Source organism: Gossypium hirsutum, chromosome A01 (assembly GCF_007990345.1).
Source record: "Gossypium hirsutum isolate 1008001.06 chromosome A01, Gossypium_hirsutum_v2.1, whole genome shotgun sequence".
NCBI classification, from domain to species: Eukaryota; Viridiplantae; Streptophyta; class Magnoliopsida; order Malvales; family Malvaceae; genus Gossypium; species Gossypium hirsutum.
In genome coordinates this window covers 10,619,179-10,638,329 of record NC_053424.1, presented here as the reverse complement: position 1 = coordinate 10,638,329, position 19,151 = coordinate 10,619,179, and the positions used below count along the sequence as shown (strand labels likewise).

General features: G+C 33.3%; 2 protein-coding genes across 4 annotated transcripts; both read right to left on the bottom strand.

Moving 5' to 3' along the window:
- Positions 1–4,566: 4,566 nt before the first annotated feature.
- On the bottom strand, positions 4,567–5,235 carry LOC107917275 (ankyrin repeat-containing protein At5g02620-like). The gene is made up of 2 exons (XM_016846644.1): positions 4,710–5,235; positions 4,567–4,622 (listed from the first exon to the last, which is right to left on the bottom strand). Exons 1-2 carry the CDS (start codon positions 5,233–5,235, stop codon positions 4,567–4,569), a joined length of 582 nt encoding a protein of 193 aa, XP_016702133.1.
- A 3,143-nt stretch (positions 5,236–8,378) lies between these two features.
- On the bottom strand, positions 8,379–17,183 carry LOC107917787 (uncharacterized). 3 transcript variants are annotated; one of them, XM_016847102.2, is made up of 20 exons: positions 16,865–17,183; positions 16,694–16,782; positions 16,077–16,186; positions 15,905–15,959; positions 15,500–15,588; positions 14,706–14,772; positions 14,557–14,619; positions 14,187–14,357; positions 13,965–14,058; positions 13,787–13,866; positions 13,610–13,685; positions 13,236–13,279; positions 12,614–12,681; positions 12,008–12,093; positions 11,735–11,892; positions 10,308–11,646; positions 9,901–10,184; positions 9,179–9,373; positions 8,939–9,095; positions 8,379–8,847 (listed from the first exon to the last, which is right to left on the bottom strand). In XM_016847102.2, exons 1-20 carry the CDS (start codon positions 16,974–16,976, stop codon positions 8,561–8,563), a joined length of 3,624 nt encoding a protein of 1,207 aa, XP_016702591.2. In that variant the 5' UTR covers positions 16,977–17,183; the 3' UTR covers positions 8,379–8,560. The 3 variants fall into 3 exon arrangements, with proteins under 3 accessions (XP_016702591.2, XP_016702592.2, XP_016702593.2); XM_016847103.2 differs by lacking the exons at positions 15,905–15,959; positions 16,077–16,186; XM_016847104.2 differs by lacking the exons at positions 16,077–16,186; positions 16,694–16,782; positions 16,865–17,183 and having other exon boundaries at positions 15,888–15,934.
- Positions 17,184–19,151: the final 1,968 nt, after the last annotated feature.

Sequence of the window (19,151 nt, the reverse complement as noted above, 5' to 3'; positions counted from 1 at the left end):
TTTAGATAAAACAAACCCCTTTATTTTTAGGCCAGAAATAAAAAGAAAGTTAATACTAGTACTTTTAGTTCCTTTGGGTTCGACATCCCGGTCTTGCCATAAACTATGCTACTGTTCGATAAGGTGTGTTTGCCTTTGCCGTGATAATAGTTAGTTTTCGAGAACGGACATTCATAAATTATAAAACTTATCACGATTCACATCACATCAAACACCCTAAATTTTTGGAGCTAGAAATTTTGAGTTTTATGGTTAGGGTCGGAGAGAAGGGTGTGCTATTGTGTTTAGTTGTGCGTTTAAGTGTTAGAATGGGCCTACTAGTCTAGTGGTTGGTGGAGTGTTAATGTACCTTTAGGTTCTGTGTTTGAACCCTCATAAGTGTACTTTCAGTGTTGTTTTATTTGTTTTTTCAAAAAGTCAGTGATTTATTTATAAATTTTATTCTATTTTTATTTATTTATTATTATTTTAGAAAACTAGATAAACTCTTCACATTGGTTTTCCTAAAAATCTCTCTAAACATTTTTATTTTTTTATTTTTTATCTTTTCGTTCTTCTCTCCGTCTCTTCTCACATTAGATTTTCTTTTGTTTTCTTGAGTTTTCTTGTTTCGTCGTTTTGATTCCTACACCGTATTCATCTTCAATCGTTTTAGTTCTTGATGGGGTTGGGTGCTTATCTCGCAAATTAGGTGTAGGTTCTGAAACTCTTTTAATTTATATGCAAATGGTTGATTCAATTTCGTGGTATTCTGTAATTTTATGTGAGATCGGAGATTCTTTCTTTTTGTATCAAATCGTCGATTTGCTTATGTGAAATTTGACATATTTGTGTGTGTTTTTGAAAGTGACCAATCGAAGGGTCAATTTCTGTGAAATGGTTTGAATTTAGGTGTATTTTGGTGTGGTTCTGAATTATTAAGGGTTGGAAGGTAGTTTTGGTATCGAACGCTCATTCTACAGGCTATTTTAGGGTGGTTTCGTTACTATATGGGTGGCCACATGGGCGTGTGCCCCCACACAGGTGGTCCACATAGCCGTGTGCAGTTAGGCATTAGGGTTTTCAGGCAAAATTTGGTGCCACACGGCCTGGCCACATTTTTTCAATTTCCACACGACCGTGTCCCCTGGCACACAAACGTGTGTGTTTGGGAATTAGGGATTTATTGTTTTGGTGCCACACGACATTGTAGCTAATTTAAATCCCACACGGGCGTGTGTTTTGGACACACGGTCGTGCCTGGTGAGCACACGGGCGTGTGAGAACCTCACACAGCCATGTCTGCCCTGTACTCTACACGGATGGCCACACGGGCATGTGCCCCCATATGAGCAGTCCACACGGTCGTGTGCAGTTAGGAATTAGGGTTTTCGGGAAAAAATTGGTGCCATACGGCTGTGTGACCGATGTAGGGATTTTTGTCGATTTCCACACGGCCGTGTCCCCTGAGCACACGGGCGTGTGTGTTTGGGAATTAGGGAATTAGTGTTTTGGTGCCACATGACCATGTGGCTAATTTAGGGATTTAGGGATCCCACACGGGCGTGTGTTTTAGACGCATGGCCATGCCTGGTAGGCACACGAGCGTCTGAAACCCTCACACAGTCGTGTCTTTCCTGTACTCTATTTTAGCACAATTGAACAGTGAGTTACATGGCCTGTTCATACGGGCGTGTGCCTCTGCCACACGGTCATGTGCCCCCCTTCACACGAGCATTTTGACCCCACACAGCCTAGGCTTTTCCATACGGCCGTGTGGTTCTAAGTCTCTAATTTGTGTATTAATGTATGTTTTGTTCTGAATATGGTTCTGTGTGTTCTGACCTTTGGCTAGTCTTTAGTTAGGGTAGTTAGGATTCTGATCTGGGCTTCGGCTAATGGGTTAATGGTGACTATTGCGTGAGATGTCTATTTCTGAACCTGGTTTGTTGGGTGTGTGTGCACATTTGTTATGTCTGATTGTCTCTAGGTATGTTCACCGTTTCTGTGAGATTGTATGCATACATACATTTGCATAAAGTAAATTTTTGGGTTGGTTACGAAGAGAAGGGAGATTGATTCTAATCTGATCTGGCAATTCTATTGTAATTTATTCATACAGCGGTTTACCGTACTATACCACACGTACATAAGCTTTGTTGCGTACCATTATCTAATCTGGCAGTTTAAACTGCAATATGACTGTACAGGGGACTACCGCATTGCACTGTACTGAAAATACGCCAGCCCTGCTGCTCATTAATATCTGAGTGGCTTAGCCCACATACATGGTGCGTAGGGTTGGATGGGCTTTTCTAGGTCCTACGTTGTGTGTTTTGATTGGATGAGCTTAATCAGCTCTTATGATGTGTGATCGGGGGACAGAGAGGTGTGTTGGCTGGATGGGTGGGTGGGTCTTATTACTTGACTGCATTTCATATGCATCTGTTGAGCATTCTAGGTACTGGATTATCTGACTATAATCTGTCTGACTGTGTGTGACTTAGTGTGCTTGAGTTGTTACATACTGTTGGGACGTTGGTTCCAAGTATGCTTTCTGATTCTGTGGGTGTATGTAAGTCTTTTGTGCTCTAGAATTGAGTTCTGTAATTCTGTTTTAAGTCTCATTTTGAACTCACACTGAGATGTAGCTCACCCCCTTAGTGTTTCCCCTTGCAGTTTCGTTTCTGTAACTCTGAAGCTGGACTCGGTATGCGGAGGTCTCGGACAGTCTCGGTTGAAAACAATTTATCAGTTATCTTAACTATAATTTTACTGACTGAATTTTAAACGATTAAAAGTTTTCAGTTCGATTTGATAACTTGTTTTGTAAAATTTTCTCATGATCACTTCGGTAATCAATGTAGCATCCGGGATTCGGTCTAAACTTCTAAGCTGGGTTTAGGGCGTTACATTTTAGGTCCATATTTCAGATCGGACCAAACTTGGGCAAACATAAAGTATGTTAATATCATGCTTAGGCCCGACCCGGCCCATGAACACCTTTAGGCATTAGGTAAGTAAAATTAATGTGGCAAAGGTAAATAGCTTGGTACTTGTGAATTTAGCATTTTAATAAATCTATTATGGAAATAAAACTTGTGTATGGTAATTCGATAGGATGATTATATATATGAGATTTCTTTTACATAATTATAAATGTGAGTGTATAAGGTATTAATTATATTAGCATGGTATGTTTCTTGATATGTTTACTAAGTTCTTGTGAGCTTAACGTGTTTTTTTGTAATTGCGTAGGTAAAGTTCGTTTTGAAATTAGAAGTTGAAGGGCATTTTCAACTCATCTCATCATAAGTCAAGCCTTGAAGAGAGTATGAATTTAAAATTTGGGTACTAGTTATGTCATCTACAATAGGACCATGATATAAGTATTTAGTTGAATGTTATGAAAACATAAATGCCATGGCTTAATTTGTAATCTTTGTATTTTAGATATGCTTGAAGCTGTTTCATGATAACTTGAATAAGGTTTAAGGTTGGTAATAGGTATATTTGAATGTGATACTGGAAGGTTATATGACATAAATGTGCAGGCTTTGAAATTGTAGGTTCGGCGTCGCAACGAGGAATTTTGCATACTCGCGACGAGCTCAAGTCAAAAAGGTACATCGTGACAAGGAATTACTTGTCTTCGCGATGAGCTCAAGTTAGAGAGTCACGTCGCAACGAGAAATTTTGTGTGGTGGCAACGAGCTATGTCACATTGTGACATGGGGAAATCTATAGTCACAACCTGATATCTTGAGCCTTCACCCTTTTGTCCCGAATCAAGTTTTGGCTATTTAGAAAGCTTTCAAAAGATCGTTTTAAGCTCAGTTCAGCTAGAAAATCATATTTTTAATGCAATAAGAATGTTTTATTAATGTGATGTTATCGTAGTTGCTTCGACAACGGATGTGACATCCCGATACTTTGACCCGATATTTGGGTCGGGTAAGGGGTGTTACATTGATGGTACTCAAAGCAAATGCAAAGCGAAGATGTAACACTAGATTCTCATACTTATTGCTATCTAATAACAACTACAATCGTGTAGAGGATATTACAAAGGTAGGTTTCTTGAGGTCTGTTCAAAGTTAAGTAAATTCGTTTATGCTTAAAGTTTGCTGTTTTTCTTTTAATGCAACTAATGGTTTGGCATTGATGAAATTCTTAAAAGATCTTTCTTGTGAGTTTCACTTAAAGTGACGAAGTAATTCGGTGATTGCTTGTAGTACTGCGAAGCAGTGAAGGCTGCTGGAATTCAAGTCACAAAGCATATCTTTATGGCACTTATAGATGCGTATACAGCTTGTGGGCAATTTGAGAACGAAAAACAGGTATATATGCATTTAGCACTTAGCAGCTAGAGAAGTCACATCTTTTAAATAAGCACATTGAGCTAAAAGAATGCAGCTTTTATGTGCATAAAGAAATCTTCTGTTCTAGTTATGGAGCATAATTCAAGTACCATTTATGCATTAGACCCATTTTGATGTCCTGATGGTCTTACTATTTTATATTTTAGGTAGTTAAAAAGCATTTAAGAGCGCCTATAAACAACAGGTCATCAATCCTGAAGACGCCCTAGAAAATCAACTCTGGTTTCTCAACCAGGACTTTGTACACTATAACTGCTAAACCTTAAGCATTTAATTAGAACTATATTAAATATCAAAATCTTGTAATAATCTAGACAAAATCAAAGAGCCAGAATTTACCAAAATTACAGCTTAAGAGGGCACGGTGTAGTGGTGTTTGGCCGTTATTTCCTTTATGATCAAGTGTGGATGGATTTGCAAATATGATGCTATCAGCAATAGGAGTTAAGCCTAAATCAATGGCGACAACAAGCGGAGATTCCCCAGCATTGTTGACTAGCCTCAAAGCTTCATGATCTCCTTTTACCAATAGCCATATAACCAACTTATGATTGTTTCTGACAGCACAATGTAAAGGGGTGTCGCCATGCTTGTCTCTGACCCTTGCTATATCTTCCACAGTAGCCTTGAACAAGAGAATAACATCGAACTGTCCAGCCTTTGCGGCGACGTGAAAGGATGTTTCGCCATTGAGGTTGGTCTTATGGACGAGATTCGGATGGCAATTCATTATCTGTTCGACAAAATCTTTATGTCTGAATCCTGTAGAAATGTGAAGAGCAGTGTTGCCTTGCGGACTGGTGGCGTTTAGGATGTTGGTTTCAGCATCTACGAGTTGCTTGATGAGGTTTAAGTTTCCGGTTCTTGCCGCCATGAGTAGTTGTCGATCCATGGCTAAGGAACCTCTTTGATTATGGAAGAAAACTTTTATGAGCAAGAGGTCATAAATTGTTGTAAGTTAAAAAATTAATAAAATTAAATATGTAAAATTAAAATTTGTTATAAAGCTTATATATATATGAAAACTTTTTTCAAAGCAAAATAAGAAAAAAAAAGATAATTTAATATGATAAACTATAATAATTAATTAACTTATTTAGGTTCAAAATTATTACTTGAGAAAATTTTTAAAATTATTTTGAATTTTTTTATAGTTTTTATTGAAAGTGATCAATTCGCTCATTTTTAAAATTTATAGGGATTAAATGAATATTTACACAAATCTATTATTCGAATTATTAGAATTGTAAAATTAAACTCCACTCGAAATCGAAACTCGATTTACTTATTCAAGATGACTCAAAAAATCGAATAACTCAAATAACTTGATTAAATTAACTCGAAATTCGATTTTTTTCAATTTTTTCAAATCGAATAGAATTTTGCTCACTCATATTGAAATATACTGTTTTTCCCACTTTGGTCCTTAAAGTTCTTTTACCCGCTTTAGTCCTTAAAGTTCTTTTACCCATTCCAATCCCTAACATTATTAGACGTTTTCAGTTTAGTCATTAACGCTATCAATAATGCCTAGTTTAGTCCTTTGGATGTTAAAAAACGGGCTAACCAATCATATATTGCCACATTTCATATAATGACGTCATCATTCAAAAATATCTTTAAAAATTCTTTAAAAATTACAAAAAAAATTATTTAAAAAAATAAAAAAATACTAAAACATAAATTTACAAAAATATTAAAATTATTAAAAATGGATAAATTATAAAATTACAAAAAAATTATAAAAGTATAAAAATGCTAAATATACTAAAAATATTTTAAAAATTAGAAATTTTAATATTTTAAAATTTTTATAAATTACATTTACTAGAGCTTGAACATCATATTGTTGCCTCTTGGAAGGATATCACTTACAATGGTAGTTTTATAGTTTAATCAATTGGAATTTATAATTAGTAGATCTTTTTAGTTGATAAAATTGGATTAGTTTTTAAAATTATTTAAATAATGTAAAATAATGATTTATTTTACATTATTTAAATAAGTTGAAATAAATTGTCCAAAATTTATCACCTAAAAATTAAAAAATATTAAATTTTTGAATTTTTTAAATTAGAAATTTTTTATATTTTATATTGTTTTGTAATTTTATAATTTTTTCTATTTTTTAATAATTTTAATAATTTTTTTGTAATTTTTTGAAGATTTTTTTAAGGTTTTTCGAATGATGACTACATACTCATGTGACACGTGACATTGTATGATTGGCTGATAGTTTTTAACATTTAATCAATTGGAATTTACAATTTGTAGATATTTTTAGTTGATAAATTTGGATAAACTTTAAAATTATTTTAATAATGAATAATAATGTCATTTCAATTAAATAATCATTTAAATAATAAATAGCATTATTTTTCTTTATTTAAATGTTTTGGAAAAAAAATCCAAAATTTTATCACCTAAAAATTTAAAAATATTAAAATTTCTATTTTTTTAAATTTTCGTAATATTTCATATTGTTTTTGTAATTTTATAAAAAAATTTATATTTTTATAATTTTAATAATTTTGTAAATTTTAAATATTTATTTTAATTTTTTCACAATTTGTAAAAAAAATTAAATTTTTTGGATGATGATATTATAATAACATCGTCACGTGACATGTGACGTCATATGATTTACTGAATATTATATTATAGTCATTAATTTTTAACAACGTCTGATAATGTTAGGATGAAAGTGGATCACAAAAAAATTTAAAACCGAAGTGAGAAAAGCGATCTAAGTTATTTAATATTGACTCTTCAAGTCAGCTGATTTCTTCTTCACCTGGTGGGACTATCCAACATTTTATAAATTTAGTCGAATAATTTATAAACTGACTTCTTCTTCCACCTTTTATTATTTTTATTTTTAAATTATTTTTTTAATTTTAGAAACTAAATTCTCAAATCTTTTAAAATTTATAGAATTATTAATAAAAAAAATCTAATAAAACAAATTAATGTTTTAGTTATACTTATGTAACCAAATTACTTATTAATCCCTTTAATTATCCTACCACATTAACATTTCATTAAACGGAAGAGGAAATTAATGGGTTAGTATTACATAATTTTTAAAAGTTTGGCAATCGAAATATAATTTTAGCTTTACTTTAGTGTTCAATTCTATAATTTACCCTTATATTTTTTTATCAATGATATTGTAACTTGAAAAAATTTCAAAATTATATTTTTCAAATATCAATCTCTTAAATTTTATATTATAAACTAATGAAATTTATTGTGGGATTTCCATTTATTCTAGAAGAAGTTTTCAAAATATCGTTAGCCAAAAGCCAACAAATTTCTTTACAAGTCCATAATTGTCCGTACAAAATTTTATGCACAAGTGATTCTATGCATACCTATAAACAACTTATAATCTGTGTTATGAGCTCAAATCCAACCAATACAAACTCTCTAGTTTTCTTGATAAGTGAGGCATTTCTACTCTGAATCTTTAAAAGGCATAGATGACATTTTGCAAACTTTTTTTATGAGCATAGCCAAGATACAGAACCTCTTCAAAAAACAAATTCAAATGTATTAAAAAGTTCACATCAACTCTCTAGAACACTTTCAAAACTTCTTCCCATAAAAACCACTACAATTTTATTAGCATTATCCTAGAAATGGTTAGCTTTTAAGCATCATTATATAAATTAAACTTCACAAATATTTTTTAAATGATTGTTAATTAAGATCAAGATTACATATCACCGGTGCAATATGCCCAACAATATTTTAAGACTAATTAGCCTAATTTTGTAGTTAATTAATTAAATTATAATTAAGAGTTTAGGGTTTGAAATTTTAGTATCTAGGGATTGAAATTTAGAGTTCAAGATTTAAGAAAACTATCGAAATATTTTTGTTTGTTTGTGTACAACCTACTATAATCAGCTACCCAAAATGGTCCCAAAGGTGAACTAAATAAATCAGATTTCAGCAAAAAGTCAAGGCATTGCAGCTGCCTTCAATCACAAGATATGCTTGTTTAAACGTTGATAAGAAAAAATATCATCTTTAGGATACAAAATTTCTGATTACACCGATAATTAGCTTTCTTTTATGCTTAACTAACCTCACGCATGTATTTATATATGTGTTCCTATATACAGAAAGAATTGAGTAAACTATATGATGGTACCCAAAGTTTTACAACAAAGAATGAGAAGAAAATTCCTATTTCACATCTGACCTTGCAATTGCGCCACCAAAATCTGCATTGTATCTAATTTCTGTCTCAGTTCTTTAATAGCCGTAAGATTCTCCTCAGAAGACTCTGCATTAGATAATTCAGTAACGAGCGTGGCACACTTGGCTTGTGAATCCAAAACTGCCTCCTCGAGCAAAGCGATAGTTGAGCGCTGGTCTTCAATAATCACTTTTGATAATGGAGACTGCCCAATACTTCCAGCACTGTTCCCTCGGTTGAGCTTATCCGATGAGAAAATCTTGTCAAATCCCTCAATTCCTACATCATTAAAACTTACAGCTCATTCAAAATGTCCGGCGGTATGTTACTTTTTAACTTGAATAAAATAACTTAACCAAATCACACTTACCTAGGTTGCTAAGTTTATATATGGCATCCTTGCCGAGCGAGTTTTCAAGCTTGAGCAGCTGCAAGACTCCTGCAGCCATACGACCCATTGAATTAACCTCAGACTTGCATAAAAAAGCAAGGTGCTGAAGTTCATCCTTGGTAACAATGGCCTCAATCTACAGGAAGAGAGAAACCTTAATTAAGTTTGATTGACCATTATTGGCTGTAATAAACTTCTTCAAAAGTAAGATGCCATTACCGGTTGTTTGACAGAAAATTTCATGTTTTCCACCACCCAGTTGACTGTTTCATTCTCAACATTATCTTCTGATATCAGCATATGAACTTCAAGATTTATCCCTCCTAATATCTCAAAACTTTCTTTGAAGCCATTTGCAGGTGATGGGCTCCTCTGTGCCTGAGGCTTGAACGTCTCCAAGCCTTCCACACAGACCTGCAAGCATTTGAACTTTTAGAAAGTACTAACTAAAAGCAAAAATTGATATTCACGTGAAATAAGGTCAACTGCTAGGGGGCAAAGGTGCTTCTGTCTTGACCCAAAGTAGAAACTAACTAAACCAGAATTTCAGATTTCTAATTCCCTCATCTTGTGCTGGCCATACCTGATAATTCCAAATCAAAATTCTAGTGCTAATGAACCTGAGAAATGAGGATGACCACCAGATTCTACAAAGTATATACAAACTATGCGTTGCTTGGCTACTAAGTATTAACCTTCTAAAACCAACAGAGATAAGAAATAAATAAAAAGTAAATAAAACCCAAGGGGTTCAACCTTTCACCCATCTTATCATCAGAGGACAACTTCAAGGGCCAGACCCTCCAATAACCTCCCAACCATAGGAAAAAACCTACCCTAGACACACCTAGACCATTATACATCCTTCTAACACTCAAAACAAAATGCAGAGAAATAGCAAAAACAGCTCAGTTTTGCTCACGTAGTAAAAAGATTCTTACCTTGACCAACTCAACAGGATATCTCCGGATTCCATTTGAAATCCCTTTTCTATTTGGCAAATCCTTCGGACTAACTTTTGCTTTTACTTGCAAACTTCGGAAAGTCATGTGCCAACACCTCTGCTCTCTGTCCAGGAGTTCTTTCTCGAACCACCAACTTTCAGCCATTTCTTGCACACCTTCAAGAGCAAATAACCAGTCTTGTAACTCAATGGACACATCCACATCATCTGGCATTCCCAGCTGCAAAAACTTTTCATCTTTCTCCCCTCCCAAGGTTCCAACTGGACAAAATTTAAGACATTTACAGTTAAACTACAAGCGTAAAATCCAAAAGGTAAACTCTACAGTCATTTATAAGAGAGTAACTAACAAAACAAAAAATCACAACAGATTAAGTCCCATACCAACAACAAGATCATTATCAACAAAAGCTGAAGGTTTTAAAAGTTTTGACAGTGGCCCAGATGACAAGTTCTCTAAGCCCTTAGAAAGCTCCATGCTGGGACCACCATCAGGCCCAATAATTCCAAATCGATGTAGCAAAGCTTCAGTATAATTCATTCCTCCACCTAAGCGCACACCTGATATACAAGCTGACACACTTAAACTATGACACTCTTTGTCCCTCTCATCAAAAGGAATGACATGCACAATGCTTATGTCAAGAAATGGAATTACTGAAGCTTTTCCACTTGATAGGCACTTCTGCTTGTTGTGTACCCAAAAAACAGCTCTTAACGGAGAAAATCCATTCCCAGTTACAAGAGAACCATTTTCAACTGAGTCTACCAGCGTTCCATTATTGTGGACAACGTTTCCCTCTGTCTCTAAGCAGTCCACCTGAACAATCTCCCAACACAAAGTAGATGAAACAGCCATAGCACCACCAAGAGTTCTGTGAGAGACTTTAAGGAAAAGATTATTTCCAATAAACTGAACTAAAGGCGTGCCCTGGATATCCAATGAGTATGATTCGAGAAATCTAAGCTGAAGGACGTTTACTGCTAAACTTACAGCAGTATCACTAGGAACTTTCTCCATCAGTCTTCCACCCAAAGTATCATCCATGTTTCTATTTGGTCTTTTATTCTTTCCAACCACTGCAATCTTTTCACTAACTCTACCAATATACCCATAGAGATCCAAGACAAAAAACAACTGCTCAACTGATGTATTAGACATAAATTGTTCACAAGCAACCCCTATTCTGACAACACCACCTGGAGGAGGCACAACTGTTAAGGGGCTCCCATCAGCAGATACCATAGCTAACTCAATAGAAGCTTCTTTCAGCTCAACACACTTCCACAAGCCTGAAGACCAGCCAAGAGAACTTTGAACTCCAGTTAAGCCAGCAGTTGTTTCCAAAGACAAACTGAGTTGTGAAGCTCCAGCAGTCCATTTCTTCATGCTAGCATCAATAGGTTGACCATCCCATAGACAGAAACAAGCAGGATCTTTCTCCAGGTTCAGGAGCTTGAGTTTTAGAGATGGTGACTCAGAGAAAAACACCTTTTCAAAATGAAGCCTAGCTCCAGCAAATGACTTTGGCCTGATACGGTTATCTCCACCACCAGGATTATCCATTTTGCCTATGTCCAAAGGAACACTAATATCTAACTCCTTGAGACTGAACACAAGGGAATTTACAGAAGAATCTGGTAAAATAGAACCAGGATTGACAACTATTCCATCAGCTAAGAAGGAAGATATCCTCAAACAAGATTCTTCCTGAAGATGTATCTGAATGATGAATTTTAAAAAGATAATAAGTAATGAAAGTTAATATAATCGGCAAAATTAATTGTGCATCAAACTTATGAAATCATACCATAAGAGGCTGGCAATCAATTACAGTTTGCGAAGCAAAAGATGGGGGGAGTGGAGAGGGCTTGACTTGAAGAGAGTGGAGGGATATCAAAGGAACACCCACAGTTAACTGCCATTGCTGCTCGGCCAGAGGATATATTGGAGGACAAAAATCCTTACCTGATATTCAATACCGCAAACAGAAACATAAATTCTAGTAATCTAAACTATAAGCAGATTATATATACATTCACATGATGAAAATTTCTATGTAACATAAAATAATAACTGATACCAAAGTTAGGAATATGAAGACAAGAATCAGTAACAGCCTCCATAGATGGTTGCACTAACGTACAGGGAGGCCACGAAAATGTATCCCTGCATCATGCCACCGACATTTTAAATTCGACATAAACAGTAATACTTACAAAATGAAGATGAACAAGCAAGGAAAAGATGACTCCAGGTCATTCATACACACATTCATGTATTAGTTTTGAACTAGGCTTAAGAAAAAATTGAAGTACAAAAATCTTTTCTGCAGGAAAAAAAAAATGAAAATAAGAATTGAACTTGACTTGATAGTAAATGGTATGGTAGAACTTCAAGAAGAAAAAACTTCAAATGGCTATGGGTAAGTACCATAAAGATAATAAATGGCATTTGTAGCTAAAATTTCCAGTTTTTCAGAAGTTATAACTGCTAATCATAAAAGTAAGGCTAACTTGCCCTAAAATAAAAATTAATCAAGTTATCAGGTGATTATACCCAAAAAGATAAGGAAACCCACAAAGATGGTTAAACCCCCAAATACAGAAGAAGCAATAATAGGAGATCATAGCTAGTCTGAAACCATCACAGACAATTCATTGGAAAAGTGAAACATGACAAAATTTACCTTAAAAACAGCCCACCGACCATAACCTTAGACAAATGACGAGAATTTTCCCCATCAGAGACACTGGCCTGCAGGAACAGAACATTCTAACATAAGATTGCCTACATCCCAGCATAACATGACTCCATAACAACAGTCTATAGGAAGTGCATGGAAGCAAATATCACGATGTTCATACCATTTTCAAATAAAATGAAGAAGTTTGGAGAGCAGATAATGCAAAGTAAAAGACAGGTAATGCTTATAGCCAGTTGTACTAAGGAGCTATTAGAAGTTACTAATACAGATCAGTAGATTGTGTCAAAAATCTAGGATTGTTTTTAGAACAAATTAAGAAGCCTTCAATCAAAAGCGAAAATATTATCTCAAAACATGACAATATCGTATCATTTATATTTCAAATTTTTACATGAAAAGACAGTGTGGTGCCTTCTAATTAAGGCTTTATAAAATATGATGTTTAATTGTTCATTTTCTGCAAGTCATAAAAATCTGATAAGTTATAATCATACAAGAATTCGCTGTCAGAAAATTAAAATAAGATGCATCTATAAAACCAGAATTTAATCAGGAAAATAAGTTGATACCATGTTAAAAAGATCCAAGTTTCATAGGAAAATACCCGAGAAAAGAGGAGCGACTGCATCAGAAGTTCAAGTTGGAACTCTGCAAGTAAATTCAAACAGTTTTGGGAAAAGTTATAATAAATAATTAGCAGTATGCTAGAATAGAAGAGGGCAGGTGAAAGAGTAAATAGCTTGCTCTACCCTGTTTGCAATAAATTAACGAAAATTTTTCCTCTCAACAAGCGGATAATGTGGTTCACACTACAGTCTGACTCCTCACATTTCTACCCATTTACTCTACTCAGTTTTAGCTTCAGCTTCCATTTAGGTCTAAGAGTGTTATATGCTACTCTAAATGAATACATAACTGGTTATCAAAATATGGCCGTGTCCATGTGCGTAAAACAAAATCACCAAAAAGTAAACAAACCATTGTCCTTGATACAAAGAAATATGTGGTCCACAACAACAGAAACTAAAGACCGTCCTGCTGATTCAACAGATCGCTGCCAGTTCAGAAAGGAAAAACTCAGTAAAAGTTGCCCATAACAAGTTATTTAGAAGACACAGAAGTATCACGTGAATGATAGTAGATAAAACGTAAAACCTGCTGAGCATTTAGATCAACGTCTCCTCTATTTAGACATACATACAATCCAGTCAAGAAGCGGAGAAGAGCTCGGAGCCCTGCTTACGTAATTGTCCCACAATTACATGCTTTGTTAGTACCATATATTTAATTCGAAAGATGAAACAAGCAGTTAGAAAACTGGCTACCTTATTACCTGGTTCACTTAATGCAGGACAAACCGCCTCTGTAACATGTAACTGAACCTCAAGGCCTAGTGGAGCATTTAATTCTGTCCTCTGTACTGTGATCTAAAGGGAGAAAAAAATAAAAGTTTTAAAGACATCCTGAAAACCAGAAAACACTCTCTGCCACCACACAACAGTTTAAAATAAGATAAAGTTCACCAAAATCAATTGGAAATGCATGATCTGATTACATAAGCCTCTCCAGATATGCCTTCGAGAAAACGTTCTCCACCAAAGAAAACACGCTTTGCGCCATCATCATCTCTTTGTGTTGATCCCACTTGAGAACGTGCTAAATTAGCATCACTGAACATATCAGGATGAGGCAGGAGATCAATGGATAGAGATTCCCATTCTAGTTTCTGGAAGGAAAGAATTTAGTATCATTAGGCACTGTGACGAAAAAAATAACTTAAATATATTCATGACAGAAAACTAAGGCACAAATGGATAAAACATTTAACATAAAGCATTGCAGTAAGGAATATGCATACCCCTATGCACACATATATAGATGGATTATGGAGGAAGAGAGGGAATCGCAAGTCTATACTATGTTACCTTGAAAACATATATGAAATTTTTATTTGAGGAGAAATCCCGTGCTTCCTTAAGATTTACAGCCTGAAAAAACAAAAATTTTTAAATATGCATTCATACTTAAGAAAACTGTTAGAGAGATTAAGACACAAAAATATGCAACAATTTACCTGCCAATTTTCATTAGTTGTATATAGTAAAATGTTGCGCATTGTGATAGATGCCATGGGGGGTGCCCTGAAAAAACGCATAACATGAGTAAGAAATGCAACAGGGTAAGAAATCCATACAAGTTCCACTGACAATCAAAGAAATTTGTTATTTGAACAAATTAACCACTTGAAGTGCACAACAAGGGGAAAAATAAGAAAGGTATTTTAGTAATTTATATGTAAAAAATGCAAATATTGAAATCCCCCATCAAGTTCACCAATAAGGAACTAAATGATGAACTGGTTTCCCAAAAATAGATACAGAATAAACAATATAAAAGATGTAAAATGTTCATAAATATTCCTCTTCTACTGAAGATAAGATCGCTTGCAATGAAAAACGCACTGAACCCTAGCAAGAATCTGATATTTTGAAACTTCCAAAAATCTAGAGACAATATCAAAGCTAAATGCACTTCAATAAGAAGTTTAAAAAATATATTTTGTAACACAATCAGAGGATTCTTTTACTTATAAAATGATCATGTACAGTTAAATGAAATGCATAAACATAATGTACAAGTAAACTTCTAAGAAAAAGGGGCACTCTTATTGTAGGATAATTTCTTCTTTTAATCAGCATAGTTCTACAAATTAAAATTAATTTCTATTATAACCATCAGTACAAATGACAGACACAAAAGAAGACAAGTACAAATAACTAGACAGTATGCATATGTCAACTACCAACCAATAAATCAGACATTTTCTGACCAAGAATTAGCATAAAAACTGAAAACAAAAGATTTTACCAAGCTGCTCCCCCTTTGGCACGAGTACCGCCACGAGTTTCAAGTAGAAGATTGACTGTCTGAACCTGAATGGTCATTCCATCTGCAATCTGAAAATAATAAAAGGACAAAACATGAAGTATGTATTTTGAATCTAAACCTTCTTCCATGTTGCTAATGACATGCACAAACTAGTAATTCAACCAAATTGAGGAATTTTGTAAATTTAGTTACTGGAATTTTATTTTCACTTACTTGATGTAAGATCAAGATTTAATTGTAGTTCAAAACTATAATAGGGAAATGGCAACTTGAAGACAAAGTAGGCACTACAAATGTGCTAACCTTTTAGCACTTAAATCCATAAATTGTTTGACATTCCAAGGCAAACAGTAATCTACAACCTTACCAAAGAAAGTGTCTAACCTTGTCAGCAAACCCATAACCACTACCCTTCCCTGGGCTGGTGGACGATTGCATGCTGTAAGCACAGAAGTGGATACAAGTTGCTTTTAAGAACAGTACAACATGCCAAACTACAAATTTACGAATGTGATCTTAGTTGTGAAACATAACATTGAAGGTAAATCAGCATTACCCGCTTGAGCTCCTAGGAGAATCAACATCAGAATTTTCCTCCAGAACCAAATCAAGCCTATCAATTTGAACTACAATTGGCTCGATTTGCACATTACTGACATAAGGGAGCTATCAAGAAAAAATTTAGGGAAATTTTATAAGTTCAAGAAATTAAGATCACAATATGCTGAGGCAAAACAAATGAAAAATGTGGACAATGTCAACCTTACATTTCTACTGTCTCAAGACCAAATTCTCCTTCCCATATAGGTCAACTCAAGCAAGTATAGATGAATTTCTTTCATTTAAGAATGAAGAAAAATATATGTATAACAGTATCCAAAACTAAGTACCAGTTACCTCAAATTTCATCCTAACCCAAAGAAAGCAAAAATGATAACCACATTTCATATTAGCTACGAGCAAATAAACTATTAAAAACCTCTTAACTTCACACTGAATTGTCCCCATACACAATTTTTTTTAAAAAAAAGCCCAATCTAAGATGAAATATAATCGGTTCCCTAACCTTGCATCTAAAAGGCTCTATGACTTAAAACTAGAAATTAACCTAAGTAATCATCAGTTTTCCAATCCAAATTCCCCCCCCCCAAAAAAAAAATAGAAGAAACTCACAATGATCTCCAATTTTCCAACTTTTGCAGTCGCCACATTCAAAGCAGGCGGCAATCCCATACTCGCATGAAGAGCATCGCCGTTTATATCTATCAAATCCAAACATAATTTAAAAAGAAAAAAAAACTGAAATGGAAGCCGAAATTTAGATCCAAAGATCAAAAGATATACCTAAATTGGAAAGTTGAACTGTACGGCCTTGTAATTTGAACTGATCTCTTGAGAAAGATTTAAGCCAGTACTTCAAAGTGTACTCCAATGCTCGAGCTAAAATCGACTCCATTTTTCAGCTTGAACAAACAAAAAGAAAAAGAAAATTCTTCTCAAACTTCCTAGAAACCTAACTCTAGGCTGATTAATTCATGAAAAATGGAAGAAATTCCCAATTTTTTTTAGCGAAAACCCCTAAAAATTTTAGGGGTTTTTAAGATTTTGATGGTGGGAGTTTCTTTTTCTTTCTCCTTTTTTTTTTTCCTTTTTTGAATTGATTTATTTGTTTTAGGTGGAGGAATCTTAGCAAAGGAAAAGCGGAGGGGCGCAGCGGAGAAGTGGCACGTGCGAGTTCCCTGGACGGCACATGTGAAAGATGGGCTACTGAAAGCTGCTTCCTGCATTGGATCTTGGGAATGTGTCAGGAGTTGATTTGTCGGTTCGTCTTAAGCAAGGAAAGTATCGACTTGTGATAAAAAAATTAAAAATAATTTAAATAATTTTATTTCAAAAAAATAATCACTTTTAACTATTTTTAATTAAAATTATTACTGTATTTTTTTTACACAAAAAATTTATAAACATAAGATCAAACATTGAATCAAACATCAATAAACTTAATATTAGATCAATAATATGATGGACTTGTTATAATTATCAACTTCTTGCTTTGCTTATTAACTATCTCATTTGATTTCCTCTAATGAATGAGATTTTAACATAATTAATTAAATAAAGTTTGGGTCTTTTAACATTAATAATTGCAATATGTATTTTATTCTATGAATTGATTCCTATTTTATTTTTCAACAATTATATTTTATATTAATTTGATTTTATATTATTATTTAAATACAAATTTTCGCTCAAAATCTACCACCATCATTAGGTCAAATAAATTATGATATCTAACTATACATCTCAAAATAATTGAGATAGCCTAAAACATTTTATATCCCAAAATTTATAGATATTAAATGGAATTTGCTTTATTTTATTCTTTGATTACAAGTTAATGATACCTTGACCATATTAGCAAGTGGTATTGGGGTGTAAAGTTTAGCTAATGATGTGATTAATTTTTGCATTTCTCAATTCCCATCACTTTGTTGACAATAATAGCCTAGATATGAGGCACAACATAAAAAGGAAGGGGAGTTTTTGTCAAAGGATAAATGTGATTATGAGACTTTGTATACCAAACATATTGGCATGTTTTGGAATGTTACAATTATTTTTTTTCTTGTCCCCACACCCTAATAAATTTATTGTTTAATGTTTCACCCTACATTGAAAATAATATAAACATGATATGGATATTTGAACCTAATAAATTTTAATATCATGAATTATAATATTTTAAATAGTATTATAACATGAAAACAATACTAAATTACTAATGTGATAAAAAAATACATGAATTTTCTAATTTCTAGTTATTTGACTACTTCCTACGTTTCAACTTAGATACACGACCAGGTCTTGAAGCTTAATAATACTATTAATTAAGTATAATACAAATATATCAAATTTTAATACTATTAATGATGACCTTAAAAAATAATGATCGTGAAATTTTGTCAACAACTCATTAATACAGTGCCTAATGACTTGTTAAGTTTTCAAAGTAGGCACCAAATTCAAGCATTAAAAAAAAGGGAAAAAATGTTTTCTTTAATAATAATCGAAGTTTTAAAATACAATATTTTGTTTTCGATGGAATTTGTGTTAAGTTAAAAGTAAGATTAATATTACTGATTAAGTTTTAGTTCGATTAGTATAAATATTATTGTCAATACATTAGGACGCGGGTTTGAGTGTATTAAAGCACATTATCCTCCTACTTATAGATTGAAAAGAAGTTATAGATAATTCTAAACATTGTGAGAAATTTTAACTTTACAAATAGGATACAATTATGATTTTGGGCTATTTATTATATTTATTGTATTTGATTTCTATGTACATGTAAGATTTGCAAGTGTCAAATATTTTTTTATAAATGTCTCTGATAAAACCTTTTTCACTTTACATACTATTGTTAATGAAGCAACCTTTTGATCTACAAAAACATTTACTGTTATGATTTTGCTTCTAAGATGATTTTTGTTAAGTATAATTTTATTATTAAAGATTATTATATTATGAAAAATGTAATAATATATTTTCTTTTTGTACTTTTATTAAATATTTTTATTTTGGTAAATGTTATCGGTCAGACTATTAATTCCAAACTAACTTTTTTTAA